The 20,624-nt window shown below is 41.5% G+C and overlaps 1 protein-coding gene across 1 annotated transcript in view; it reads right to left on the minus strand.

Moving 5' to 3' along the window:
• Positions 1-20,624, minus strand: part of FREM3 (FRAS1 related extracellular matrix 3) — a 99,890-nt gene that overhangs the window by 59,467 nt on the left and 19,799 nt on the right. The window contains exons 3-4 of the mRNA XM_056855606.1: positions 10,277-10,423; positions 3,771-3,896 (exon numbers count right to left, since the gene is read on the minus strand). Coding sequence (XP_056711584.1) covers positions 3,771-3,896; positions 10,277-10,423 — 273 coding nt within the window. The remainder of the gene's footprint in view (positions 1-3,770; positions 3,897-10,276; positions 10,424-20,624) is intronic.

Here is a 20,624-nt window from a genome sequence, read left to right on the forward strand (position 1 = left end):
GTACAGAAGAGGGCATCCAAGATGAGTAGGAGGTTGGAGCACCTTTCCTATGAGGAAAGGCTGAAGAGTCTGGGACTGTTCAGTTTACAAAAGAGACGACTATGGGGTAATACGATAGAGGTTTATAAAATTATGCACAGGGTGGAGAGAGTTGACAAAGAGAACTTTTTCTCCCTCTCCCAAAATACTAGAACTTAAGGGTATCCAATGAAGCTGGTGGGCAGCAGGTTCAGGACGGACAAAAGGGAATACTTCTTCTTACAGAGAGTAATTAAAATATGGAACTCACTGCCAGGGGATGTAGTGATGGCCGCAGGCATAGACAGCTTTAAAAGGGGATAGACAGATTCATGGAGGATAGGTCTATCAGTGGCTACTAGCCGTAGTGACTAAAGGAAACCTCCACATTCAGAGGCAGTTAACCTCTGAATCCCAGTGCCAGCAGGCAACATCAGGGGAAGGTCTTGGCCCATATGCCCTGTTGTTGGCTCTTCAGAGGCCACTGCGTGAGACAAGTTCTTAGACCAGATGGACCACTGGTTTGATAAAGCAGGGCTCATCTTATGTTCTTATGAGAAGTGTGTAATTCTAAGAACATGTTCCTTGAAGTAAACCTCATCGGGTAAACTTGAGTAGAAATTGGAGTAGACTTGCTTAGGATTTCACTGTAAACCATGGTTTAGCGCTATAGCTTCGGGCTTGCATACTCCCTCCTGTCTGTATGCCCTTTCTCCCACATTTCAGCAAATCGTATCATGCCTTTATATGTCAAATGGTATCCTAATAAATATTCCATTTAAAAAACTGTTATAAACTGATAATTTTACAGCAACTTGTTGTAAGGAACATTTTTTAAAAATCATCTAATCTCTGCCCACCCTAGAATTTTCAGATTGGATGTGAAAGTAAAACCACTATCTCTCATATTTGGGGAGCACATGGAGGTGGGCAAGAAATGTCATTAGTGTAACAAAGGACTGATACATCTTGGAAGGGGAAACTTATAAAAAAAGGAATTTAGTGGAAGCAGTGGATTTTCTTTTCAATTAAAACAGAATTTAGATAAAGATAACTATAAAATAAAAAAATAAAAAGAGAAAGGGGAGCAAAACAAAGACCATATTTTGCATGATATCCCATCTATTAATTAGAAATGGAACAAAAGCCCTGGTATTGTTTTCAAGGGCCTATACTGATATTTACAGAAAGGTAATTAATATATTGTATGCATATTTTTTTAAAACTCCTTTTTCATCTGAACACTACATTAGTACATTCACATATGACTGGAAAGTAACCATGTCACACATTGAGCAACCATTAGCTCCCTCCCCCAGTTTAAAGTATTTATATGCCATCAGAAAAGAGCCTTCAGGTAACTAGCAATCATTATATTAAAAATATAAAAACAGAACTCTACAAAAAAGAATCAAATTAATTAAACCAAGCAATAATCTAAACCACAGCACCTGAAATACAACCATCAAGATGGGCAGCTCCTTAAAATCAGCATATTCGTTTAGTAACCCTTTTTACATCACCACATTTTACTGCTCTCTGAGAAGATCCTGGTTTCCCAGATCCTAACCCAGTGCTCTGACTAGGTTTTGCAATATATCCTGGGCCCAGAACATTCAGAGCCAAATTACACATAATGGCCACGGAAAAGAGGAAGACCCAACAAGAGATTGATTGACTCAATAAAAGAAGCCACAGCCCTCAATTTGCAAGATCTGAGCAAGGCTGTCAAAGATAGGACATTTTGGAGGACTTTGATTCATGGGGTCACCATGAGTAGGAAGCAACTTGACAGCACTTAACACACACACACACACAAGGCCACCCTGGGGATGCCACCACCATTTTAAAGTGATTAAAACATGAAGTGAGGGCCAGATCCAGATTGGGCCCACAGCACAGCAGTTGAGGTGCTCTTGTCCACCCCCACCCCCCCACATGTCCTATCAAGTGCTGAAACAAACACATCTCTCTCAGCAGCTGCTCCGGCACTTGGAGAGGCATGGAGGGGGGGGGGTACAAGAGCACTATGCTGTGCATTTTTAAATCACGGCAACAGCCTTGTGGCAGCCACAAGAATACCACCATGTGTAGTTTGGTCCTCAAAATTTTAATGATCAGTGTCAGCAGTTTGCATTGGGCCCAGAAACAAATGCAAATAATGCAAGTAAAAGCTTTAGGCTTGTCCTCCTAGGGCTAGCCACAGAGCTGATTGAAATTAAGATGGAGAGTTGTAGTTTCTTCACTTTCATATGATCTACTCTGCTCATTACAAGAGTCTACCGTGCTTTCCAAGACAAAGAGAGATCACAATGTAAAAAGAAATGGTAAAACTTGAAATCGGTAGGCAAAATTACACCACTTTATCTCTAGGAAGGCCACCAAGTAAGACTTAGCATGATAGTCTGAGAAGCCAAAAGCAATCTAATCTCTGTAAAAAGTAGTTACAGACCAGCTTTAGTACTGTCATCTTCCTATTTCATCCCACAGCTGCGCTGACATACTTAACATCTGAAACTGACCACCAGCTGTCGTGCTTCACCAGCACAACTTGACTAGCTGTCTAACCCACAGGGGCATAAATCTTTCAGCATGTGCACCAGACAGAAGAAAGTACTTCCTCATAAGGAAACAAAGAATTTTTTTAAAAAAACATCTTACCTATATTTTCCACCAGCCTTCACATTAAGGTATGAATAAACTGAACAAGAAAAGATTAGCTAGATATATAAACACAGAGATACACACATTGCATTAAGCTAAAATATTTGGTACACGTTTCTGCATTTAACTTTACATCAGTGGTACAAGGCACACCACTTTCAGAATCATTGTTTTGGAAATCATTTTGCAACTAGACACCCTATTTGGAAATTAGTCCCAATGAGTTCAGTGGGGCTTACTAACAAGTAAGTTTGCATTGGATTGCCAATTAGAGAAATTTGCAAGCAATTCTTATGGGAAAAGACCAACAAGATTATGAATGAACCTGAAAATTAGTATATTTGTATGTTTAGTTGTCTGGAAATAAATCACCTGGTCAGGTGTACAAGTTACTTTCTGTTGCTATATAATTTGTTTATCTGTTCTGTATGAATATATGGTTAGAGCTTATATAGGAAACACAGGAGAAAAAATGTTTAAGATTAAGAGGTCTATGTTTCCCAGTGAACAAGAGCAACCATACACGTTAGTTCTAATTTGCTGGTGTGTGTGTCCTTGTGTGCATCTAGGTATGTTATACTTTAGATCTAATTATGAACCTGACCCCCAGAGTGTGGATCACGAAATCTGCACGATGGGACCAGGTACAAACAGGGAAGATGTTTCTGCAAATCTGAGAGAACACTAAAAATACTGAAGGACTTTAACAAAATCTCACATATAGAATTCCAGCAAAGATCTCAGGAAACCATGCAAGATCACCAACGGCATTCTGTAGCTGGAGAAAAGAGAGGAATCAGCAATGCAGGAATGGAAAAAGGGAAAATGGCAATGGGAGATAAAAAAGGGAGAGAAAATGGCAATGGCAGTGGGGAAAGGGAGGGAAAGAAGCGGAGGCAGAGAAATAGGGGTCCCACAGGGGACAGATGGGATTTCAGCTATGAGTCTCATAGGTCCCCTCTTGTAAAATAATATTCCAGGTTATATGTCTCTAATACATCTGTGAGCGTGTCAAGCAAATGTACACACCACTAAAGGACACAAAAGAATTTCAGATTGTGGAAGCCCTATAACAGTTGACACAATACCTTCACGGGTAGAACAAATGACCATTAATTCATGGCTAACATCTCCAGATCTCCTAACAGGAATAATCAGCTCTCCAACATCTTCCTCTATTCTATACTCAGACCCAGGAATGTACACAGTAGATTCTGTAAAAAAAAAAAGAAAAAAGCCAAAAGCAAATTAAAAAATTAAGCTAAAAACAAACTTAAAGAAAATAATTTAAGTTGATGGAGTTTGTATTTGTGTTGTTATTCAGAGTTCCATCCCTACCAATGGAAATAGGATTATGAGGACATTAACAGAAAAAATAAGAAAAATAAAATGTAAGCAGCTAACATCACATACCATCCCCTGGATCCACAATTTCCACTGTTGCTCTTGCTGGGAACTCCAGGGAAGCCATTACAGGATCAGACAAAATAATCTGGAAAATTTCTGATTCTTCATATTCATTATCTACTATTATCCTTACTCGCCAGGTAGCCATGGTCTGTCCTGGGTTGAACTGAACCTGTTTCTGGGCTTTTCCTTTGAAATCCTTATCCTTTTCTGCTGTTCCATCTTTCGTTCCAATGCCTGAATAAATATTTGGAGGGGAAAGGAACAATATCAACTTTTTTAAAAAACAAAAAAAAATTGTTTGACATCATGTTTTGAACACTAGAAACGTCACATATATGCACCACATATACCAGTATTCTACTTCTCAAGTAACTTTGTAGAATCTTGTATGTTGCCATCGTAAAGGTGTGAAATACAAGAAGAAAATTGTAATTCATTTTATTCCTTCCCTGAAAGATCCTTTCCACCATAAGTGGGACTGCACCTTTGCAATTTATAGGACTACTGAGAGGGGGCAGTTGGCCTCAAAGAACACAAATTCTGAGACACATGGCCTGTTACCTCATTTCCCCCCCTCCCCCATACCTGTAATGGCTTTGAGATGAAGGGCAGAGGGAACAAGGTTTCCACTCCTTAAGTCCTCATGCCCCAGTGGAGATTTGAGACCAAGAAAACTCCTGTGATGACTGTGGGGACAGGGAAGGAAACTATTTCACCCACACCACTTCAGTAGATGGCAGTTTTGAGGCCTCTACTGGGGCCAGACATGTATTATTAAAAAGAGAGAATAAGAACAGAGGAAATATGCTGTTATCCATGCCCCTTAGACAGTTTTTTGTATGGATGAAGAAGAAGAGTTGGTTTTTATATGCCGACTTTCTCTGCCACTTAAGGAAGACTCAAACCAGCTTACAATCGCCTTCCCCTCCCCATAACAGACACCCTGTGAGGTAGGTGGGGCTGAGAGAGCTCTAACAGAGCAGTAACTTGCCCAAGGTCACCCAGCTGACTTTGTGTGTAGGAGTGGGGAAACAAATCCAGTTCACCAGATTAGCCTCCGCCACTCATGTGAATGAGTGGGGAATCAAAGCCGATTCTCCAGATCAGACTCCACCGCTCCAAACCACTGTTCTTAACCACTACCCCATGCTGGCTCTCTGGATGCTGGATGCACAATTGCTTTTTATAAGAACCAATTATGCTATGATTTTTCACTTTTTATATACAGTAGTGTTAGGCTTACCAGGTCCTGTAGCTCCATTGGTGGGAGCTTTTCTGTGGTGTGCAGCGCGATATGTGCACGCGCCCCGCACAACATGCCTACGTCACTTCCGAGTTTACTCAGAAGAGACGTGGATGCTCTATCAATCTCTGCCGAAATGCTATGGTTTCCATAGCATTTCTGCGAAGGTTGCGAGAGCGTCCGCGCCACTTCTGGGTAAACCCTGAAGTGACGTAGGCGCATCATGCAGGCGTGCATGCACACGTTGCCCACCAGCCCTTAGCTGGTTGGAGGGCAGCCCGGTGGATTGGTGGGATTTTACCCGCCACCACCGGGCACTTGGCAACCCTAAATAGTGGGTGTTATGGTACACCAAGTTCAGCCCACTCTAAAGCTGCTGGGGTACCACAAGCTAAAATTCTCTTTAAAAAGAGATTTTGAATGGGTTCTAGGCTTTGATCGAATGCTTATATGTGTTATGGAATACATCGCGAAACACAAGAAAGACTTCTGAGTTTGAAAATTCTTATAAGAATTTTCAATATGTAAATTACCTTTTGGAACCTACCATGTAAATTAAAAGTATGTTGATATTAGAAAAAAAGAGAAATATTACTACAACACAATTCTACAATTATTTTCCATTGTAGTAATTACCAGGTTCTAAAAAAAAATTAAACATGTAGAAATATAAGTTTACATTCATGGCAACTGTTCATATATTCACCATGTTTTATGTATCTTTTTTAGTTGTCTAACTTCAAAATGAAACAAAAGCAGTAGCATAGAAAGAACAAACACCTTCTCATAATCCAGGTTACGATTCTCTCTCTCTCTCCCACCCCTCATTACCAGACCTGTATGCCCTTCTGATACAAAGACTAGACTTCCCAGGTTAATGATTTTGTTCATCTACAAGAAATTTACAACTGTATTCTTACATTCTACAGATTCAATTTCATCTATTACCTTATATTTCTTTCCATGCAGGCTATAATATCCCTGGGTCCTACACTAGTCTCTTCTAAAGATGGAAAATTTATAGCAGCCATGTTTGTCATTTAGCAAAGTGTACTAAATTGAGATTACTTTCATATTGGTAGTGGAACAAAAAGATAAGGCTCTGATGAAAATACAAAATTGTACTAGCTGTTCCACTGACAAAATATTTAGGAAATATTGTTCTGTAACAATTGCACTCCAAACCCTATTTCAGTAGCTACTGCTTTAGTAGTAACAAGGACTGTCGGGGGGGGGGGGGGATCAATGGAGGGACCCAAACAGGTGCCCTTCTGAATCAGACCACTGGTCCACCTAGTTCAGTATACACCTTATAGAGTCGCCAACAAAGTGTCGGGGGGTACAAGAATAAACAGAACACAGAGACCAAGTCTTTGCCTTGCTGTGGTCCTCTACCACAGGTATTCAGAAGTTTATGGCTTCCAGGTATGGAGGTTCCATTTAGTCATCATGGCTAGTAGCCATAGAATGACATCCTCCATGAATCCATCTTACCCCTTTTAAAGCCTTCTATGTTTGTGGTCATCACTATATCCACAAGCAGTGAATTCTACAATTTAATTACTCAAACCATACATTATTTCTACTGCCCTTTTTCCAACTGTAGCTTGTACAGTAATTGACTATAGTAGTTCCGTTTCTCTTACCCTACCAGCTAACGTTTTCTTTTGAGGCTGTAAATGGATCTCCAAGTTGTTTAAGCTAGCACTGTATAAAAGAAGACTTATGTGGGCTTCAATCAGCTGGCGAGGGCTGTGACAGATTTAACATGTGCTCAGCGCACAGCTGTTGCAAGGTTTTTTTTTTGTTGAGAAAACATGAAAACAGTTTGGTTTGGTTGGGAATCAGAAAGTAAAAATACGTGACATCAGTGAGTTGTATATCTGACCAACTTTTCCTGCATTGCACCCCCTATTTGTAACTATATACAGGAATGACATCCAGTAATTTTTTTCTGGTCAGTTGCCCTCCAAACATTAGCAGAAAAAAGTACTCCTGCCAATACAAGCAGCCTGTTACTCTATGGCCATTCTCAGCTAAGCTACTGCACTCAGAAAATTAAATAGCATCAATTCCTCCCATGTAACATAATTAGGCACTAGCTGCAAGGCCAGCCCTTCCTTTGAACAGACAAACACCTGCTCTGGATGCTAACCAACTACTAGTGAGCTTCAGAAAAGGCACAGAGGGAACGTGTGGAATATGGAGATGACACAAATCCAGAGACTGGGAGAGAAGAAAATGAGGCCACAACCACAGAATCATAGCGCTGTAAGCGGCCCCACAGGTCATCTAGTCCAATCTCCTGCTCAATGCAGGTTCAGCCTAAAGCATCCCTGACAAAATCTTCGTCTACCCACTGCTTGAAGAGCGTCAATGAGGGGGAGCTCACCACCTCCCTAGGCAGCCGATTCCACTGCTGACCTACTCTTACTGTAAAAAGAGATTTTATTGAGTCCAAGAGCTGTCATGTATTTAAACTGTTGATCTAGCTTGACAGCTGAAGTATGACTACTGCTGTACCTTAATGGTACTGCTCTAATCACCAAAAGAAAACTTTAAAAAAAAAAGATTTCAAAGGTTCTTGATTCTGTTATTGTACCATTGCAGATGATTCTATTTAGCAATCTTTAAAATGGGTTGAACAGCTAGTTATTTGAATTTCAAGGCAACTTTGACTTGTTCAGTATCTTAAAATCCATAAGAATCAAAACATTAAAACAAATTTATTAAAAATAAAGTGAGATGACGATACTCATCTATACCAAACCAATATAATACACAAGGAAATTATGCAGTTGTATTTTATAGAGCTTTTTTCCTTATTCTGACTTAATGTTATTTGATGGTTATGTGTAGTTTTAAACAAAGAAGTGAGTACAATCCAAATTTAATGTAACATCCAGGAAGCTTTCATTAATGTCTAACTCAGGATCAGCTCAAATAACTAAACTATTTTGTTTAAATTATGGTTTGACATCATCAGTTAGGAAACTTTACCTCTTTGCAAGAATAATAAACCTTTGTCATGCAGCATCCCTCACGTGGTTCTGAGAGAATCTGATATCCTGCAAGAAGCTCCAGAAAGCTGTGAAGTGTGAAACTCTTTCCTGACATTCGTTCCTTCAGTTCTTACACTTCAGACCCATTTAGGAATGCTTAATAGAATACTCAGGAGAGTCTTGATTCAGTACAAATCTGTTCAAATAGGATTATTCTTAAACACTTGGCCAGTCAACAGTTACGGGTTTTTGTTTTTTAAAGGTGTCAAAATAACTTGGGGGAAAAGTTTGGAAAGAAAAATAGTTTTGACTTCTTTTTCTAAGCTGCTCTGCATTGCTAAAGAAGTTTTAGTTAGATACACAACACCTGCTAGGGATTTTTCTGGACTGTGCAAAGATACCTGTAGCAGATTGTGGCTCTTTCTTTTTCTGGCTGTGTACTTTACTATGTGTAGTATATTCTGCTGCCCTTTTGGTGGGAAGCAGTTGGGTGGGGACTTGACTGGGCAAATGGCTATCAGGGAAATGATTTAGCAACCTTCCACCTCACTAGCCCTCTGCTCAACTTCAAAGTCACTTGCGGCAGATTTGCATTTTTTTTTTTAAATGACCTGCAAAAGAATAATTGTGTAGCATGAAGTTAGCCCTAACTCAAGAGCCATAAACTGAGATCTAATGAGATTCTCTGCCCAAATAAATACAACTTTTTGATGAAGTGTGACAATCCTGCATCACATACCTTTCATTGCAACTGAACCTAGTTTTGCAAAGCAGTTGAAAAAGGTATGTCTACACATGTTCATGTGCAAAAAGCCCTTGCACCTAAGCTTCACGTTTGTGCAACATGAGCTTTAACAGCAAATGTGTTTTGAAATCACTCTTGCCTCCATGCAATAGCCAACAAGCAGATTGGAATGTTCCACTTTTCAAAAGTATCTGATAAAGACATTCAGTGTTTCTTATTTACTTTTCTCTGCTTGTAAGAGGAATTCAGTGAGCCACAGTTGAACAAGTCAAGACATCTTGCTGAAGCTGGGAAAGCTCATTGATTTTTATAAATGTTAAACATTAACAATTAGCTCTCTGCCCCAGCCACTGTGGATTTTGGATGTTCATTGTACCAAGTTTTAAAGAGGTCACGTAACTCAAGACATGACTGAACGGCTGCTTGTTTCTAAGTAACCATGGCTGCAGTCCTAAGGGCACTTTCCTGGAAGTAAGCCCTACTGAATAAGGTGGGACTTACTTCTTAGTAGACCTGCTTAGGATTGCTCCCTACATTTCTTAAGCAGTGAAACCTCTCTACCAACACTAGTCCAATAGTCAGTGAAATCCATAAGAATAGATAAGAATAGGCATATTTCCTAAAAATTAAAGTGAACCATAAGTAATTTCCCAAATAATAACACTAGTGGAGTAGCAGGCATATGTAATCCTGAAAATACTCATAAGCCCATTTATTCACAATTTTTGACCCATCTTAAAATCACAGGACACGAAATCAGTAAACCAGAAAATTCTGTTGAAATAAAGAGTATACAATAACCAACAGAGCAAAGCTCCAAAATGGTTTTTATAATATATTACAGAAAGACATTTCTTAATTATTAATATCCACAATGTGTTGTGTGTGCGTGTAAAGTACTGTCAGGTCACAGCCAACTTATGGCCATCCTGAAGGGTTTTCAAGGCAAGAGACTAACAGAGGTGGTTTGCCAGTGCCTTCCTCTACATAGCAATCCTGGTCTTTCTTGGTGGTCTCTCATCCAAACATGAACCAAGGCTGACCCTGCTTAGCTTCCGAGATCTGACGAGACTGGGCTATACCATGCTGCCTTCCCTTCCCTCCCCTCCACATTGTGTTACTTGTTGGATAATAAAGTTCCATAACAGTTACAGTTTCACTCTTGATAATGAGATGGCTCAAAGCTATACTCACTAATGAATGATGTCTCTCCCAGATATCCTCTACGTTTCAGGGTTACCTCCAGGACTTTGGAGTCTTCATCTATTATGTAGTATTCCTTTTCCAGAGAAATCCAAGCCCAGTTCAAACGGAATAGCTGGCTCTTCAACTTGTTCCCTCCTGAAATTCATTGAAATAAAATGAACATCATCATACCTAACATGTAACCTTAAAGAGGGGAAAGAATTATTTAAACCTGCAATGTAAATACATTAAGAAAATTAATGGGTTGAATACTGTGAACCATGAATGGGAAAGATCTCTCTTCCCCTGCTCCCCGTCATGCCCCCCACAAAAGCCTTGGGACTGGAATGCACCACAGAGAACTACAGCTTGAGGGAAAGTGACAGAAATCATCCCACGTGAGTGGAGCAAGCACTCACAAATATTTGGCTGGGCAATTTCCACCGATTTCCCCTTCTTGCAACCCTCTGCCCTTCACTGCAGACTGCTCCTGAGGGTTCCCTGAACATTAGGAACAGCTTTTCAAGGGTCACAAGAAATCAAAAAGGGAAGGAGAAGAGTTCCATTCTGTGATCTCATTCCAATCACAACGTATAGGATCCAATCGTTTGTACATAATCATTGCTTAACTTTAATGCCCTTTGGCCAAGCCTTCTTCCCCCTGAGCTGGGTTAGTTTCAAGTTTAGAAATCCTGTGAGGAGTATGCATATAAAAATGACCAAGTGGTACCTGCAGAGGACAGGTTGAGGGGGAAGCTAAGCACCGCTTCCTGTTTTTTAATTTTCCCCTGCAAATCCCACCTTCTCTGGCAGTAGAGGCAAATACAGGGTTGGAACCATAAGTATACACAGTCATCATGAATGAAATAGCTGCAAGCATCTGTTTCATTGTATGTACACCATGAATACAACCGGGAGCCACAACCAATTACAGCTTGCTGCTAGGTTTCAGCTATTTAAACACAATGACAAAGGGTTGGATCCCATGGTAAACTGATTATCTCCACCTTCCCTCTCCTGCTGCAGACCTTTAATTTACCCCTCATGCTGTTCCTCAGGATCCTCTGACCCCCCCAGCAGCAGCATTTCAGGGATCACATCAGGCTTCAGCGGGGGGAGGTGAGGATATCCCATCTGCTTTCATTAGCAGAGATTTACAGTAGGATCCAAACCATACACACTGTAAACATTTGCAACATGCCGAATCTTCATTAGCGTAGAAATGTGTAGAAATGACAGCTGGTGTGGTATAGTGGTTAGAGTGTCAAACTAGCACCAGGGAGATCCAAGCTGGAATCTGCTCCCTGCCACAAAGCTTAGTGTTCATGGCCCAGTCATACTTTCTCTCAGTCTAGCCTACCTCACAGGGCTCTTGTAAGAATAAAATGGAGGAGGGAGGAACACATATGGCATCCTGAGAGCCTCGGAGAAAGGGCGGGGGGAAATGAGATAGATAAATAGATAGTAGGGACCGGGGACAGAGGCACGACCTAAAAAAAGTCTTAAAATCATGATGATATAGCGTTGCTTCCCCCCTAGTGGGGACGGGGGATCCCCCACCCCCAACTGGGGTATCCTGCCGCCATCCAGAGCAGCTGTGGAAGAAAAATAAAATAAATAAATGGCCGTCGGCATGACGTCACGTTCAGGAAAACCCAGAAATGATGTTATACTTCTCTGGTAAGAATTGTCTGAAACTCTATGGTAAAACCACAGAGTTTCTGGCAATTCCTAGATGGAATCCCCCCTGCTCACCCCATCCCCTCCCCCAGTCTGGCACTGGTTGCCAGGCTGGACCTGGCAACCCTATAATTATATAAGATCTTTAGTAGAACATGGATTTATCAACTGTACTCACAGTCAAACTACTTAAATTAGATCGTGTAATTATGAATCCTATTTTATCGTTCTTTTAAGCCAGAAAAAATGGCAAAGAGCAATGTGCAATATTTGCATTTTTGACAGGACAAAAATACCTGTATTTAAAAAAGCATATGCTGTTATCTTGGTGAAATCGCCTGTAGAAAAACGCTCAAATTAGCACAAATGCCGGCTGTATGGGTCTTATTAAATGAAGCTCTTTACTTGGCTATTATGGTTAATAAGACCTGCAACTCTTACACTGTGGAACCACAAGACCAGTAAGCACAATATGCGCTTCATAAAGATGACAGATGATACCAGCTTCTCATCTTGAGCTTCAGTGAAAGCAAACACAAGTGCTCTTGTTTTTCAAGGATGTCTCTTACACTACCCTCCTAGTTTTTACACAACCCCTTAGGTAAAAGTTTTGATTAAAAAGCCTGACACCTAAAAGATAGTAAGGAGGGCATTCCAAAGGCAATCTGCCACCACTAAAAAAAGCTCTACCCTCACTTCTGCTCACAGTGAACTGCATGTGGGGTGTTTTTTTTTACATGCCACCCGCAGCTGGAATTTTGGGTTCCAGTGGTTTTCTCCAAGCCTTCAATGGTGCACCCAGAAACAAATATGGGGGTGCCAAAAGCGATGTGGTGACAAGCCAGAGCTAAAAATCATAGAGAAAAACCCTTGGGAGAATAAACAGAAAAGGTAAGAGATAAGAGGAGGAAACAGAAAAATATATAATTATCAATATAAATTATTGCATTGTGTGTTTGGTGCACAGGACATATAGTAGTCATGTGGCTGTTTTGGTTGATGGTAATTGTGAATGTTTCTTTGTTTATTTATATGTTTATTTACTTCATTTATACCCTCCCTTTCTTCCTAATGAGGGCCCTAAGCAGCTTACATGATTTTCCTATGCTCTATGTTATCCTCATAACAACCATCTGAGGTAGATTAGGCTGAGAGTATGTGTCTGGCCCAAGGTCACCCAGAAAGCTTCCCTGGCAGAGTGGGGATTCGACCCTGGGTCTCCCAGATCCTAGTCCAGTGTTGGTGAACCTTTTAGAGACCGAGTGCCCAAACTGCCACCCCAAACCCACTTATTTATCGCAAAGTGCCAACACGGCAATTTAACCTGAATACTGAGGTTAATTACATGCTGGGTAAGTGGGTGTTCCTCTTTTAGTAGGGGATTTCACTGAAAGGTGGGAGGTGCCGCAAAGCCCGCACTGTGGCCCGAGCGCTCTGCTCCCCTCCAGCTATGCCACGCTGTAAGCTATGCTCCCCTTCAACCTAGCTCCTCTCCAACCCCACCACGAGAATCACCTTCGCCATAGACTCAATAGGCTGCTGTCTGCACCGCACCCTCACGCCGCATGTGACATGGGAGGGAGGAAGCGCTCCCATTGGGCTGCTGGGCAGAGGGACGGGTGATGTGAGAAATGCCCTCAGGAGCGTGTGGAGAGGGGGAGGGAAGCAGCCTGGCCCCGCGTCCCTCTGGCTTTCTAGTAACGAACTCAGGCGAACTCTGTGCTGGGGTGATGGCATGCGTGCCCACAGAGAGGGCTCTGTGTGCTCCCTCTGGCACGCGTGCCATAGGTTCGCTACCACTGTCCTAGTCCAACAGTCTAACCACTACACCAGACCAACTTCCAATGTGGCTGTCTGTGAGCTGCGGAGTGAGCACCACTCGCCTAATGAGACTTATTCCACTTATAGGACTGGGATGAAAACCGTTAATAGAATGTCATCTGTAACATTGGCCTTTTATACAGGGACATTTTCCTGCGGTCAACTCCGCCGACTGCTTTGGGGCTTCCTTTTGATTATGCATGCCTTTTCTGCCCATCAGAGGTCGCCTTGCTCTCCCTGCTTGTTTTGCCCAAATTTTCCACATCCTGTCATGTGGGAAACTCCAGTCACTGTCATCAAAACAAATCACCCGAAATGATATTCCTGCTATTATTACTTAAAGCTTCGATCTGCTTCTCAGCAGTTTTCTTAATTCATCCAAACCAGCACAAAGTCTAGATGAAATATAACCTGTTTCTCACATAGGATGAAAGACTCCACCCTGACTCTCCCAAGTAAATGGAATCTGATTATACTAGGAATTCCAAGCTAATCATATAACCACTCTTTGAAAGACAGAACAGTTGGCTTCGCTTACAAGACCAATATTAATGGATATAATTAGCTATAAAATTCCATTTAGATTAAGCCCTCTGAGAGTATGGAGATTTAAAGGTTAAAAAAAAAAGAATTATGATGATAGAATTCTGACTGTCCCATGGTATCTCTGATAATAAAGTACTGCAGCACTGTAAAGAAGCCATATTTAAATTTTCAAAGAGAGTACTGGATTTTAACTGGTGAAAATTAGCTAGTGAGAAGCCCTGTCATATCAATTTCAGAAACCTGATGTTTTTTAAGTAAGATTATAACAGATGTACCATTATACATACGGCACCTATTTCTACAACAAAAGATTTTCACAGACGTTAGTGGTCTCTCTAGCTCATAATCCTTCACATGATTAAAAAAGACTTAGATTTACAGTTACCGGGTAATAGTGGTGTGCACCCAATTTTTTTTTCTTTTTGTATTTTTTGAACTTGGGTATATCAGACCGGATAATTTTTGGTATTCCCGGAAAAGTCGAACCCTCATACTGTTATGGGTTTTTTCAGGATTTTTTTTGGATATCCTGAAAATTTTTGGCTCCATTATACACTTTGGGGAATTTTTCTGGGGCTCTGTGGGGGCTGTTTTTTAAAGTGGAGGCACCAAATTTTGTGCATAGCTACTGGTGATTCTCTTTACAAGAATCCCCTAGTTTGGGTCGGGGTCCAATTCTATGAGCCCCAAATAGATAAAATTGAGGGCCAGTAAAATTGAACCCCTGACCCAATCTTTACAAAACTCGAGGTTCTTGTAAGGAGAGTCACCAGCAGCTAAGCTGCAAATGTGGTGCCTATACCTTAAAAACAGCCCCCCAGAGCCCTTGAAATATTTCCCATAGGCTTCAATGGAGGCATTTAAACTCCTCCCATCCATCCTCCATTGTTTCCAATGGAGAGAAAATACCCTTTTTTCCTCCAGGGGCATGCCTGTGAGCAACCATAGGTCAATGCCTCCCACTCCAAGAACCAACACAAGCCCAACAGAACCAAACCAGAACTGAGGAATCCAGCAGAATGACAAATCAATGTGGCCAAACCTAACAGAACCAATGTCAAACCAGAGAATCACAGTACAAAAAAAAAAATCAAGCAGGGGGGCACTTTTGCTAGCCCAGACAACCCAAATGCAACATGCAGGTGCCCAGTATAACCCAGACCACTCAGGCAGCACATGGCCAACAGTATCACTGTGAAACCACAGAATCTCTGGAGTAGAAATTGAAGGTGTGGGAGTACTAGTGTTAGCCCAGGCGAACCAAATGCAATGTGCAGGTGCCTAGCAGAACCCAGACACACTGTGACAGTGAAAGCCCAAAAGAACTACAGCCACAAGTTTTTCTCCCATTACTATCACTGCTAGTCTCCCCATCCTCCCCTCAACTTGGTTTGGTGGGGGGGTCTACTGCCTAACCAGGTTTTTCCAATGCCTGTGATCTGGGACAATGAATGCCATCTTGCTTATTGTATTGTTTGGAGTATGTAACTTTAAAGTATGTTTTAATTGATGTTTTTATGATTATAATGTCGTGACCCACTCTGAGTCCAGCTTGCTGGGAACGAGGGTGGGCTATAAATGCAATGAATAAATAAAATAAATAAACCTATGTCAAACCACACAATGCTAGCATTTTTTATTTTTTTATTTTTTGCTCCCCCCTTTTTTTCACACCTAAGGACAAGAAGCCTGGCACAGCAATTTTAAGCATGGAGGGGGGGCACTTTTGCTAGCCCAGATGAACCAAATGCAACATGCAGGTGCCCATCAGAACAGGGGCCCACTGTGGCAGCACAAGCCAAACAGAACCACTGTTAAAACACAGAATGCCAGCATTTGGGGGTGGGTTGTTTTTTGTCCCCCCCCCCACAACCAATTGCAACCCATAGAAGCCCTTCAAACCAATCTTACTGTGGGGGCGGGGGATCCTTCACTACCAGGTCCTGTTGCCTGCCACTGCTTGGAGTGGTGGCAAGAGAAAGTTTTGTTTTGTTTTTTAAAGAAATACCAGACTCATATACTTATCAGAAGTTCTTACAGAGAGCTCACTGAGGGAACATCAGATGAAACAAAGAAGTCTTCACCCACTGACAGAAAATGGCAACAAAACGGGATAGGCAAGTCTCTCTGAGGAGAGAATTCCAGACTTTTGGTGCCACAACTGAGAAGACCCTCTCAGGTTGCCACCTACCTAATCTCAGAAGGGGAACACATCTGAAGCAGGGCCTTGGAAGATGAGCATAGAGGTCAGGTAGGTTCATAAAGGAATAGCTGGTACTTCCAAGAGTGCTGACCCCAAGCCTTATACGGCTTTAAAGGTCAACACCAGTACCTTGAATTACACTGGAAGACAGTGTAAATGGGTCAAGATTGGAGGAATACCGTCTGTACAACCCACCCCATTCCACATCCTGGCTGCAGCATTCTGCATCAACTGAAGTTTCCAAACACTTTTCAAGAGCAGCCCCACATAGAGTGCACTGCAGTAATATAATCTAGATGGAGCCAGGGAATGCACCTAGGGTTGCCAGCTCCAGGTTGGGAAATTCCTGGAGGTTTTGGGGTGGAGCCTGGGGAAGGTGGGGTTTGGGGAGGGGAGGGACTTCGGCAGGCTATAATGCCATAGAATCCACCTTCCAAAGTACTCATTTTCTCCAGGAGAATTGATCTTTGTAGCCTGGATATCAGTTGTAATTCCAGAAGATCTCCAGCAACCACCTGGACGTTGGCAATCCTAAATACACCATAGTGGCCAAGTTTATTTTTCGGCCCAGGAAAAGGCTATCTAGTCAAAGCTGGTAAAAGGCTCTTCTGGCCACCAATGCCACTTGCTTTTCCAGCAGTAGGCCTGGGTTCAAGAGAACCTCTGAATTATGGAGCTGTTCCTTAAAGAGGAGTGCAATACAGAAGGGGTACCACCTTCAGTCCCGAGTCAGACATCCCACTTACCAGTGGTACTCCCATCTTCTCAGGATTAAGTTTCAGCTGATTAGCCCACATACACTCTAAAACTGCCTCTAGGCACTAGCTCAGGGTTTCTACAGCCTCCCTGGGATTGGCCAGAAGCATGGGATATCTGCACATTGGTGACAACCTGGCCCAAATCACTCCATGATCTCACTCAGTGGTTTCAACTAGAAACTGAAAAGCATAGGGAATAAGATGGAGCCTTGCAGGATCCCACAGGCCAAAGAGCCGAGCAGCAGTCCCCCAGACCACCTTCTGAAGCCTACCTGCCAGGTAGGACTGGAACCACTACAAATGGTGCCTCCAAGTCCCAGTCCAGAAAGGTGGTCCAAAATGATACCATGATCAATGGTACCAAAAGCAGCTGAGAGATCCAGAAGAATCAACAGAGTCTCACTCCCTCTGTCAATCTCCTGGTACAGGTCATCCACCAGGGCAACCAAGGCTATTTCAGTCCCATAACCAGGCCTGGGACTAGATTGGAAAGGTTCCTTGTTAATTATTGTTTATACCTTGTCATTGCTATAGCTCATAAGTAATATCTTAACTGCCAAAGAGATCGATCCAATTTAAGCATTCACAAATGGTGAAGGCACCTTACTTATGAGACAGCTATCTGATGAGATACCCACAAGTCCATGATGTCACAATACTGTTTATCTATTATATGAAAACACTGACCCTATTAACACACACACACACACAGTGTTGTGAGAGTGTGCTTTAAATCTTAGAAAAATATAATAAATGCCTTTTATATGTGCCAGCACAGCGTATCAAATGAAATGAATACAGGATGTAAAAATAAATCCGTTATAAGAATAGACAGCTATTCATAAAACTCTAAAGATCCTGCCAGTATTCTGAATGTGTTCCAAACACTGTGACAGAAATATATGTTTCTCCACATGCTAAGGAATCATTTACTAGATAGTATTCCCTTCAATGAAGTAACAGTGAAAGAACAGACAAGGAAAGGGGTTTTTTTTTGTTTCCCTTTGACTTTTATAGCGTAATTGGCAGCAGTTGGTGACACTGTCTCACAGTTCAATACTAATTGTTATTCTGGCAAAAGCTGTTGGCATAATAACAACAGTTCCAGTTTTGTTTCTTTCCTGCGCTCCTACAACTTCTCTGGTTCTCATTTGCACATGGGCTGCTGGGAACAACAGTTCTGTTAATTAACCAGATCACTGGTTTACTATTCTTGTGTGATCCAACTGAAAATTAATGTTGTTGTATTTGAAAATTGTATAATATTCCTGATACTACTTACTATTTGTACAGAATTTTCCCTAAACACTCTAAGTATTTAACATACATTATCTCAAAAACAAAATGGAATCTCATGGCACCTATGTTACCGTGACAGTCTAACAAAGCTACTACTGACTACTATTTAGTTTTTGATGACTATGTTTTAACTTTGCTCTCAGCCTTTTAAGGGCTCGTACATTCTATATGGCATTGGGGATTTATTCAATCAACTATTGGCTGTTATATTTGCAATCTGATGGCTTCCATTTTTTGCTTGTTGTTCCCAGCATACCAACAGCTCAACCTGATACAAGATAGCCACACCTCGTGCCAACTGAAGTCAGAAAAGCATTGTGCAAAGGATGCTGATAAGATCACAGCCTAAACAATTTTTTTTTCATTTATCTCCTTTTTTAAAACATTCAGCCTAATTAACAGCCCATTCCTGAGCTATTTATAAATTCTCTTCCTTTCCTCTTGCTGTTACTACTCAGCTGCAAGGCAGAAAGATGTTAAAAACTTTCCCGGTCATACATGCTTACATATCCGCATTTTTGGAAACAGGAATATAACTTTCTGCTAAAATAGATGAACCTTCATAAAGGATTAATAGCGACAGCAAATTTCCATGAGAAGTATAAAGTTGTCCTCTTCCTACCTGCGGATGTATTCAATGCACTAATATTTCCTTCCTGTTCATCCTTGATTACACAATAGCAATTTGTAAGGATGGGTGGAATGATTTTTCTAACTGATTAGCTGATGAATAATGCATTACATTTTAACTTAACTGCAGCGGAAACAGCATCCTCAAGTACAACAAAGCTTTGTTGTTGGCTCAATGTCAAGCCCAGCCTACTGGCTAAGATTTTCTATAGGAACAAGCTCCAGCCAGTCTCTTATATTACTGGAAAAGGTTAATGACTCTTTGCTAAACTGCAGAGCCATCCTTCTTATTTAGTTAGTTAATCCTTAATGGCTCTGGGCACTATTGCATACTTATAAAATTTAAGTTTGCATAAAGCAAAAGGGAAATAACATTTTACAATAATTATTGGTCATCTTCAGTTGCTTAGCAAAATAGTTTCTTAGTAGCTTTCTGTAATGGTCACACTTAAACAAAAACAACTGGACACAGGGAACAAAAGCAGTTGGGTAATGAGAACTGTGATATCATACAAAAGCAAAGTTTAGCCTACACTGGAAGCTGGGCTAGGAAGTTTTGACTTACCAATGGATCTTCCACTGACCTGAACAAACTCAAGGTGAAAGAATCTGTCCTACACTAAAACAGAGTTATAGCGTTTGGTACATAAGAAGAGCCAGGTAACACTGGGCTGTCAAAAATACGCATTGCTCACAATATACTCAAATGGTAGTTTCTACTACAGAAACTGCTACAGAAGATGCTAGTTTTTTCCTCCCACTGCAGACTCTCCAAATAATGCACAGTGCTATTCCTGGGATCCTCTGAATCCCGGGAGCTGTATTTCAAGGGACATAGTTGCATTGCAAAGGGGAAGATGGAAAAGCACCATTCCCAACTCAGTGCTTCTGCTGCACTTCAACACCTATCCACATGATTGGACAGAGGATAGTCATGCAGTACACTTTACCTCTGCAAGTACTGCCTCCAGCTGCTCCAGGAGATCGAAGACCCTTGAAAGCACCCCCCAAATGGGTTTTTGCCAGGAGCATGTCTTTCCCACTTGCCCTTAATCCACAGTCTCTGCCCAATGCCGGAGTGTCAGTAGTGACAATGAAACCATTACCTAAACTACCTCACTCACTCACCTCCACCTCTGCTATGTGAAAGGCAAAAGCCATATCGTGTCTGGCCAGCCTAAGGAAGCAGTAAAATTCCTTTCCAACTCAGTAAACTGACTACTGACTTATGCCCATGTTGCACAGTATCCAATAAACATGGCAATATTCAACATACATCCAAAGGTTGAACTGTTAGATTGTGTAGGCCATCAAGCAAAGAATTCACTGAGGCACTTTGTGGAGCCCTTCCCTTCAAAGAGGCTTTTGGTGGATCAGGGAAAAGCACTCTGCTCTGCTGCCAGTTAGCTCAGTGCTAACA

This window comes from Euleptes europaea, chromosome 9 (assembly GCF_029931775.1).
Source record: "Euleptes europaea isolate rEulEur1 chromosome 9, rEulEur1.hap1, whole genome shotgun sequence".
In the NCBI taxonomy this organism is placed as follows: domain Eukaryota; kingdom Metazoa; phylum Chordata; class Lepidosauria; order Squamata; family Sphaerodactylidae; genus Euleptes; species Euleptes europaea.